This window comes from Zosterops lateralis, assembly GCF_965231275.1.
Source record: "Zosterops lateralis genome assembly, chromosome: 8".
NCBI classification, from domain to species: Eukaryota; Metazoa; Chordata; class Aves; order Passeriformes; family Zosteropidae; genus Zosterops; species Zosterops lateralis.
In genome coordinates, this window is record NC_139768.1 from 28,960,934 (window position 1) to 28,971,275 (window position 10,342).

General features: G+C 43.2%; 1 protein-coding gene across 1 annotated transcript; it reads left to right on the plus strand.

Annotated features, from left to right (window-relative positions):
• Positions 1-603: 603 nt before the first annotated feature.
• Positions 604-9,126, plus strand: CDK1 (cyclin dependent kinase 1). Its single transcript, XM_083866707.1, has 8 exons — positions 604-658; positions 1,423-1,473; positions 2,877-3,033; positions 4,086-4,209; positions 4,593-4,763; positions 5,324-5,487; positions 5,614-5,755; positions 8,810-9,126. Exons 2-8 carry the CDS (start codon positions 1,437-1,439, stop codon positions 8,921-8,923), a joined length of 909 nt encoding a protein of 302 aa, XP_083722833.1. The 5' UTR covers positions 604-658; positions 1,423-1,436; the 3' UTR covers positions 8,924-9,126.
• Positions 9,127-10,342: the final 1,216 nt, after the last annotated feature.

Genomic DNA, 10,342 nt, shown 5'->3' on the forward strand with positions numbered 1-10,342 from the left:
ACCAGCCATGGCACAAGAGGAATGGGCACGAACTAATGCCCAGGAATTCCAGCGGAACACAAGGAAGAGCTTTACTGTGCGGTGACCGAGCACTGGGAGAGATGGAGCAGAGAGATGTGGAGTCTTCCTCCCTGGAGAGATTCCAGAACCGTCCGGACGCGATCCTGTGCCATCTGCTCTGGGGCGGCCCTGCATGAGCAGAGGTGGGACCAGGGGACCCACGGGTGTCCCTTGCAGCCTGACCCGTTCTGTGATTCTGGGATGGTGACCGTTCCGCCCAGTGTCGCCGTCCCACCGCCCCGGTGCCACCAGCTCTGGGCTACCGGAACGACCCGCCCGCCCTGCCAGCCTGCCTCCACCCGCGCCGCCCGCCAACCAAGGGGACGCCCACTGCATCCTCAGCTTGCCGCGCCCGGCCACGCAGCCATTTTTCTCTCTACTCCCCCTCGCGGAGCCGAAAGCCGCCCTTTGGGCCTCACTTTGGCGCGGAGCTCTCTGATTGGCCGCTTTGAACGTGCCCGGCGCGGCGCCATTGGCGGAGAGCGGCGGGCGGCCGGTTCGAATGCGCGGCGGCCCCGCCCCCGGCTCGCGCGGCGCTGAGGACGTGCCTGTGCGGCGGCGGCGGCTCGTGCGGCGCGCGCGCGCGGCGGCTCCGCAGGTGAGGGGCGCGCGGCGGGGCCGTTGGTGCGCGCGGCCGCGAGAGGGGCAGGGGGGACCGGGGAGAGGGGTGCGCGCTCCCGAGCCCCTGCGGGGTCCCGCTCCCCAGCCCGGGGGCACAGCGCGGCCCCACGGCCCGGTCTGCGGCGGGGAGCGCCCCGGAGAGCCGGGCAAGGAGCGGGGGAGCGCCTCGGGCCGGCGGGAGCGGGGCAGGGCCCGAGCCGGGCCTGCGGAGCCGGCAGACTCCCGGAGCCGAAGGTAACTCGGGTCCGCTCGGTGCCCGTGACCCCCCTGAGGCTGGTCCGGAGCGGCGGGGGAGGTGTGGAGTGCCAGCCCCGAGTGCTGTGCGGGGACACACCCGGGCCGGTGTTCCCTGCCCTGCCCAGCACCCGGCTCCCGGGATTTTACACAGTGGCATTCCTGTCCGTTTCTAGCTCCTTCCTCTTGAGTAGTTAGGTAAAGATGATGAGTAGGGTGCCTTTCTTTCAGTTCTCTGGAGTAGCCTTCTTCAAAGATTTTTTTTTTTTTTCCTCCTTGGGATCATTGCTCAGTCGTACTTTGGGGTGTAGCTTTTCTAGCTGGAATTCTGAATAAAAATGTTCTGTGTTTTTGTTGATGAGAACATTGAAGTGTTTCATGTTACATCTTAATTATGTGAGACACAACTCGCTTCTAAAGACTTGGCATAGGTTCAGCGGCTTGTCTGTGTTCAAGGCAGCAACTGTTCACCCTCATGTTCTGTTTCTGTTTTCCTGTCCATTTCAGGGATAACCACAGCAATGGATGATTACACAAAAATAGAGAAGATTGGGGAGGGTAAGTATGGAGAACAGTGAGATTTAAATGCTCCCACAGTTTAAGCTATGAAGTGTCCCAGAAGCTCTGTGCACTCTGCCGGTTACAGGAGTCACTGAGATTCAGCCAAGTGGCCAAATAAGCCTGTGGCTTAATTACTGTGGCAGTTATCTATATCTGTAAAAACTTCCAGCCTGCCCCTTTTTCTTGAAAGTGACATGGTCTTTTTAAACCAACTGACCAGTGTGGAAAAGTGTCTGCCTTCATTTTGATGGCTAATGATGTAACCATTCCTCCAAAAGGGAGAAAAAATTATTCTGAGTCCTGAAACCAGCTTACAGTTTAGGAATCTCCCCTATTCTTCATACTCATTTTTCTGAGTATGAACTGAGCAGTTTCCCCTGAAGTTGTGCAATGTGTGTTTTGCTTGGAGCTGCTGGTAGGGAGTACCATTTTCTGTATTGTTCTGCTCTGATCATATACAGGCAGTGCAGGTGTCAAGTGAAAGCCCGATGGTGAAGCTCTGTGGAGAAGTGAATTTTTAACCATTACTTTACATTGAGGCACTAAGAAGATGGCTTCAATGCAGATGTTAGTCACAACCAACCTGTTACTGGAAATCCAGCCTGAGTTAACAGTAGAAGTCAGTCTGTTTTATCACACATTCCATAAGGCTCTAGCTTTATGTAGATTTGAAAATTTGAAGTACGTTACTCTGAGGCAATAGCAAAAGATGTGCTTGGATCTTGCAACAAAGCTTTGTAACCAAAGCCTCATGTGTGAATCTTTCTGAAATAAACTAGTTTGGGCTTCATGGGAGGGATTAATGTTTCAGGAAGGGTAAAAAGAGAAGACTTGCCCTGTCTTGGTTTGAGGGTTCTGCTTCTGTGAATGCTGATGATTAAGATGGATTGATTTGAGATTTGCTATTGGTTCCAATTTCAGCTTCTGCTGAGACCCCCAGCACTTGCCTCTCTCCTGCACTGAGGATTGTGCCAGAGGTATTCCCACAGCTCACACCCATGGATGGCTGGATCTCAGGCTGCAGAAGGAGCACTACTTCCCTTTGCAGCTAAACCTTTAGCATTGAAATAGGATGTATCAATGGCAAATCATAATCCTGTATAATGATCTTGCCTGAAAGTTAGTCAACTTGACAGTCACATAATGTCTGATTTTGTAACTACATCTTCCAAATATTCCAAATAATTTAGGCTTCTAATGACCCTGTGCTACACCTCATGGGTGGCATGCTTTAAACAAAAATACTGCTTAGTCAAACTCCACAACTAAGTAGTAGTTTGTAATCTAAACCAATGCTCCATTTGTAAGGACTTTTTGTGTGTTAGCAGCTCGTGTTTGCAATTACTTATTTGTACCTGAAGCTGGTACTTCCTATATTGTTTCACTCTCTTTTTGTTCAGGTACCTATGGTGTTGTGTATAAAGGTCGTCACAAAACCACAGGCCAAGTGGTTGCAATGAAGAAAATACGTCTAGAGAGTGAGGAGGAAGGTGTTCCAAGTACTGCTATCCGAGAAATTTCTTTATTAAAAGAGCTGAATCATCCCAATATAGTCTGGTATGCATATACTGGTATTAACTAAACTCTTGGAAGGGCATTAGGTCCCATCAAATGATAAGTTATTTTTCCCCTCATCTAGTCAGGTGAGAACCTCTCTGCTTAACAGTATCTGCCTTGCAGCAAATAGTTAAAATTCAATATACCAGTTTTCTAATTAAGCCTTCCTCATGCTGCCTCTTTTCATTCTAGGAATCTAACTTTTTTTTAAATTTAGAAATTTCTGTAAATTCTTTTCAGAGAGGTTATTGTGAGAACACAGGCAGCATACCTCATAAAAACTGGCTGAAGCTGTTACTTCAGGCAGTCTCAGAAGTTTATTTACCACCTTGGAACAGACCATTTGACTCAAGTGTTCTGATGTTCCTTCCTGCTGCTCTGTAGCAGGAATTTGGATGTGTTTTGATGCTGTCGTAGCTGGCACACCTGAGCTATGGGTGAAACTTCCATCAGTGACTACTTGACATGTAAAAATGATTGCAGGTATTGTCTTCCCTGCAACAGACTTGCTTGCTCTTTGATGCAGCAAAATACTTGCTCTTTTATGTGCCTTAAAACTGGCCAAGTTCCAGCCAGGTTGTGTCTTAATGTATGTAATGCTTGGGTTTAGGGACCTCTACACTCTTAAGGATGAAGAAGATATTTAAAAATGTATGCAAATCCTGCTGTGTCTATTGGATTCCTATTAAATATTTGCTTAAACCCTCCTAGTAATTCAAGCTCTGCTGTGACAGACCAGCTTCAGAGATGCTGGGCACCAACACCCCCAGGTGGGGGTTTTTAACAGCAACAGTATTTTTTCTTCAGACTCCTATGTCTGATTTGAGAGAACATAAGTTTTAGAGGAAGCATATAGGCTTTTATTTCAGTTTGACACTATTTCAGATACACTTTATTTTCCAGATGACAGTATAATTTACTAGGTCTGTTGTTTGAGGACTTTTAAGACTTCCATATTAGGAACCTGGAAATATCAGCTTGTATCCCTGTTGAGAGAGGAAATAGGAGTTCATGCATTTTGCAGTGGAAGTAATTGTATACTCAATTTTTAGTCTTCAGGATGTTCTCATGCAGGATTCAAGACTGTACCTTGTCTTTGAATTCCTTTCCATGGATCTCAAGAAATATTTGGATAGTATTCCTTCTGGCCAGTATTTGGAGCGTTCACGTGTTAAGGTAATGAGGACAATTTCTTAACCTAAGAGGGAATTTTAAATTAAAGATGACCTACTATGCCACAAGCAGCTCTTATTTTCAGTATAATTAACTCCTTGAGGAGAAATGAAAGGTTAAATAAGCAGCTGTAGATAGTAAGATGAATGTGAGTTTTGCTTTCAAATGCCACTTGAAAATCTTTTAATTACTGAGATTAAACTGCCTTAAACTAATGTTCAGAATTAATTTGTGTAGCTTTTTGTTTGATATTAACTCAATATCTGCAATGCTTTGGGTGTCCATTTCCGGCTGCTGTGGGGAGAGCTAATGAAGGGAGCACCTTTGTGTGACATATGCTAAAAGGTAACTCCTTCCTTTCTTTCCTCCCACCTCACCCTTTCTAGAGTTATCTGTACCAAATTCTGCAAGGTATTGTCTTCTGCCACTCAAGAAGAGTTCTGCACAGAGACTTGAAACCTCAGAACCTCCTGATAGATGACAAGGGAGTGATTAAACTGGCAGACTTTGGATTGGCCCGAGCCTTTGGAATTCCAGTGCGAGTCTACACTCACGAAGTGAGTTGGGAAATACTTGTGGTGGTTTGGATAGTGTGTACTTGCTTCTTGCTAAGAGCTGATTCTGAAACAGCTAAAAAGAATCAGTTTTTTCAAGTTTTTTTCAAGCCATAAGCTAACAAAACTATGAAAAAATTATGTTTTGTTTTCCAAAAGTATTTCACTTCCTTGACTGTGGTTTCACTCTAAGGTTCCGAAGTATTTAATGGATCCCACTCAGAGTGAGTCAGATGGACTCAAACTTGTTGCTCACTGTCTCATAAAAGCATTTTTGCTTTGCAAGGCACTCTGGTTTGAGGGCTTTTGTTGGCTGAGTGCCAAAGGATTCCTGATCTTAGGGAAGGTGTGCTGGCAGCTGCTTTTCTTGAAGTAGAAGCTGCTGTGATGGAGTTGGCTTGTCTACAAATGAAGTTTGAAACTAGTATTACACTTTGACTAAAACTTCTACTATTGGCTGTTTTTGGCAAAAACTGAATGTTGCATAGTAACAAATGAGCCATTGTTCTTGCAGTCAATTAAAGGACCTGATTCCACAAACTTAGCCTTTCCTTGTTCCCCAGGTGGTGACACTGTGGTACAGGTCTCCAGAGGTGCTACTGGGATCTGCTCGTTACTCTACCCCTGTAGATATCTGGAGCATAGGGACCATATTTGCTGAGTTGGCAACTAAAAAGCCACTTTTCCATGGGGATTCAGAGATTGACCAGATCTTCAGAATCTTCAGGTATGTAAGGCTGAACCTTTCCTTGCTACCTGTGTGGTACCACACAACAGTTGTCTAATTAAAAGTGTAATAGCACATAACAGATTTCAGACTAAACTGTTTAATATTTTGCTTACCCTTGCACAGAGCTTTAGGGACACCCAACAATGAGGTATGGCCTGAGGTGGAATCACTGCAAGACTATAAAAACACATTCCCAAAATGGAAACCTGTCAGCCTTGAAACACATGTCAAGAACTTGGATAAAGATGGACTCGATCTGCTGGCTGTAAGTAGTCTGTCCTAAACTGCTGATTGAGAAACTGAGTGGGCTGTTTGAAATACTCCAGAATACACAAAGCTGCACTAATCAGTCATGGCTGGAAGGAAAATATGGAGATCTTGAAGCTATCAGCAGTGGTATAAGCCTTCATTCTTGTAGAACTGACAGCTTGGGTGACATTCACTCCTTTCACAAGTAATACAGACTATTTTTCACATGGAGCAATTATGCCTTGGCTTTTTTATATAATAATAAGCCAGGTACAACTTGAAAGTGAGGATGGGTCTTTACAAGGAGGTTTAAGGTGAAGGTTTCTGCCCATACAGTAGCTGTCACCTTTCTGCTGCCAGCACCAATTGTGATGTGGCTGCATGGCTGCCAAGCTAGTTGGAAATGTTTGTTTTATGGTAGCCTGTGGATTAATCTTGGTGGGCTCATCTTGGTTAAACTTTCATGGTGGTCTTAACTGAATAAATGAGGGTAGAAACAGCTGAATGTATTGATTAGCTGAGACAAGAAACTTGTCAAGTCTGTCTGTAGTGTCTGTCTCAATTTTAAATTTTGAGTTAAATGTTTTTGGCTGTGTTCTATTAACTTTTAATTGGTATCTTTTGTGTCTGGTGTGAGTTTCTTTTAGTTCTGTGGCCAGGCAGTTAAACTACCACACCAGGCTTTTAACTGGCAAGCTCTTCATCAGCCTTTTCCATTTAGTGCTCTTCCAGCTCATGTGCTGCCACCGTGGGGCAATTTAGGTCACATCTTAGGTGTGCTCTTCCATGTCCTGACCTTGGTTGTCCTTTGGCTGTTCTAAAGCTGCATTTGTACAGTGCAGACCCACATTTAGGGTGTGGGTTGGGTGCTCTGTGTGTCTCAAGACAAGCTGACACTTCAGAGCCCCTTGCACAGCAGTACCTGTGTGCCTGGCTCACGGCTGAAAGCAGTCACAAAGCAGTTCATTACCCCTATTGGTAAAATGGCAGTAAAGCAGTGTTACCCAAATGCTGTACCAAATGTGTTGCCCAAAAAGCCCAAGTGATCACAGTTTCTCAGTTTTTCTTGAGGGACAGAGCCCCAGTTCACACTGACAGCCTGAACATTTGTTGAATATTAAGTTGTCCTGGATAGCTGTGAACCTTGCAGCACAGTTGTCTTACAGAGATAAGACCTCTGACAGCATCTTTATTAAATCAGTTTGAAATAGAATTGTTGCTGACTGTATTTACAAACTAAAATCAGTGGAACTGGCAGGAGAATCTTGTAGAAACAGCTGTATGAAAATGAGCCAAGGGCTCATCTGAGCTTAGGTGGGGCTTCACTGTTTGAAGCCAATGGTTGAGGCTGCTCCTAATAAAGGCAAAAAAAAGTACTAGTTCTTCATGGTGGTAACATAATTCTAGTCTCAAGGCATATTAAATTCTCTAAAATCTTGTGCAGTTCTGCCTTAATCAGTGGTGATGTTTTCATTGCCTGTTAGTGCCTGGTGACAATGGTATTCCTGACTGGAATCCCTATAAGTTTCTGATGGCATGTTTAAGCCTTTTAAACCCATAATAGAACTTTAAAGGCAACAAAACAATAGTTCCTTCTAGAGCACAAGCCCAGATATGTCAATGACAATATTTTAATGTTGAATTTTTTATATAGAGTGTTGCAGATGGAATCTGTATGTAAAGGAGCTTTCTTTGAAAATGTCTTAACACAAAAATGTGTAATTCAAATTGAATTAGTGAGGTTGTGAGTTTAAGACCCTCATAAGGTAAATGACTTCTGTTGCCAGCATTCCAAAGCCCTGGATGGCTGTCCTCAAAAACTTTGAATTATCAGGACAGTAGGTGCCAGGAAAAACTAAAGTTCCAGATTGCTCAGAGAAGTTTTTCACTTACCCTATCAGTTGTGGTGCTGTAGTCTCAGTGTCACACCATCCCTCTTTCAGAGAAATTTCCCTCTTTGAGTCAATTTTGAGAGAACCTTTGATATCAGAATTAACTGTAGGACACTGCTCTGGGTCCAGGTAACGGGAACCTGCCACAAGGTAAAATTGGACATGCAAGGTTAAATCTAGAGGCAGCATTGCATTTGGCAGGAGTTCAGAGAATATAAATGCAAATTCAGTGGTTTAAATCAACTTGGAAGACTCCCTGTAGAATGAAGTGTAAAGATAGTTAAATGTCAAGACTGAATACTAGGCAGAGCAATACTGGTTAAGTTTTGTTCTGGAAGACATTTGTTGTGCAGACAGGGCAGAGGCAGCTGGTGGGATCCTGATTATTGGAATTTGAAATGGTCTATCCTTTAGTAAGGAGAAATAAAAAGACTTTACTCATTTTTGGTCTAGTACTAAACTGCTGAATGCTTCATTCTTCTTTGACCCCTTGTATGATAAAAGCTATAGATACTTTTTTTTAATGACTAGAAAAACAATTTCCTCCTCTTTTAACCCCTCCTGTTTTTTAACCCTCGCTGGGGGTTATTTTAGTGGCCATGGCACCCCCTCTTTTTCCTCTCATCACCTTTATTGAGGTATTCAATTGAAGTGTTTTATTGCAAAGAGTCTCAAGTTTTAACTGTTTTCTTCAGTTCTACCTGTTTGTTGTTGTCTACTTTCCAATTTGGATTTTGAAACTGAGTGAGCATTCTCCTATTTTAACTGTAAAGTCACCAACCTGAGCAGAAGCAATTTGACATCACTTTGTTCAATGTCAGTAACAAAACAAGTGTAAGACCACTTGTCCTTGTAAACATTTAGGGCTTTAACAGCCTAAAGCTTATTAATTTCCCACAGTAAGGAGCTGAGACAATTATTGCTGCTTGGTGCCTGGTTCTGGATTTAGTTCAGTGGATGTGGTACCCAGACAGGCAAGGGCTTGATTTACAGGGGGGTGGTAAACAGGATGGGGGAAAATAGGGGAAATAGCATCTCCAACTAGGAGAGCACAGAACAAAGGGGAAAAATGTCTTTATAGTTACTTTATTATTATTGTTATTATGGTTAAATATCTATTTAACATGATTTTAGTTTGCATTTCTTGAGGAAGTAAATGTGTTTCTTTTTTCTTCCAGAAAATGTTAATTTATGATCCTGCAAAAAGGATTTCTGGCAAAATGGCCTTGAACCATCCATATTTTGATGACTTGGACAAATCTACTCTTCCTGCTAATCTGATTAAGAAGTAGACTTTTGGACTAAATCATCCAGAGTGAAATAATTGTGGTTACTTTTACTCTCAAGTCTGTAATTTGTATGTCTGTCTTTTTGCTCTTAAGACTGTATTCAGTTTGTTTTGGTTTGTGTGATCTAAATGTAAATATTAACCTGTTACTGCTGAGTTCCAATACAATGCAAATATTTCTGCAATTAATGCAGTCACCTTTCTATAAATAAAGCTTTAACGCTAGTGAAGGACTGAACTTATTTCCAGGCCACAGCTGCTTTACAGAAGGATTCTTGTTTTCTTTAGAATGCACTGGAAAGTTACCACTTGGCTAAAAAGGCTGCTAACCCAAACTTCTAAATGGTTGTTCCTGGTATGACAGGAAATTCCCAAGTTTGAGATGTTTCAGTGTCAGGTCAGTTAGAATTTTACTTTAAAATGGCAATTGATGTGCCAAAGGACACCAACTGTGAGGTTTGCTGAAGAACAGCAACTTACAAAAGTGTAGATTGCCAAACTGATTTTAAGTTTTGAGTTTTTGAAGGTAGCTGCAAATCATTATTTGAGAAAAGCCCCTTGCTCTAAAAAACATACATTTTTATTTTGGAGGCCCAAGAATTTACTGAGGTGTTGATATTGATATGTGGACTTCTAGAAATTGTAATCATAGACTGAGATGCCACATGGCTACAGACTTTACCATAATTAAAGCAGAACTTTTCAAAGCTCCCTGGGATTTAACTGAACAGGTGAGAGTGTTGTCAAACGTTCAAATAAAATTCAAATGTGTACTAATAACAGATTGTATGGTAGTTTCCAATTGCTACCTCCATTCTTGGCCTTCAGACACGTCAGTAGGGGTGGGATGTGCATCTGCCTTAAGTTTTATTGGCTCTGGGCACTGTGGTGCTCCTTTCTTTGCTGTCTGGGGCCAAGGCTTGCAGCTCAGTGGGGAATAGTATTGAAAGTACTTAGGCTTCTGAGTCAGGTGTGTGAAAGCACTGACTCTAAACAGGTTTGTAGGAGCCCTGTCTTACAGCTGCTGAACTTGGACACTAAAAGCAGTGGAGATGATGACATCCATCCAGCTCATCAGATGTTTGTGTCCATGAGTAGCTTGAAAGTGTTAGATGTAGCTTTTGTTAACAAGCAGCATGGTGAGAGATAAATGCCACTTGGGCACAGTTACCACTGTTCTCTGCAAAGTGCTTAATTTCCAGAAATATTGGAGACTTGGCTTAACCCTTTGATAGCAGAGCACTGAGGAGGAGGGGGTTTTTTTTGAAATCATACAGGTAAGTTACTTTATTGAAGGCAGTGGGGGAGAAGATTGTGATGGCTGACTCCTTTCTGTTAACACCAGTGAAAGGATGCAGTTTCAAGACCAAATAGGGATCTAATTTGACTCCACTTCTATGTAGTAACTTGATACAGGCTTTAC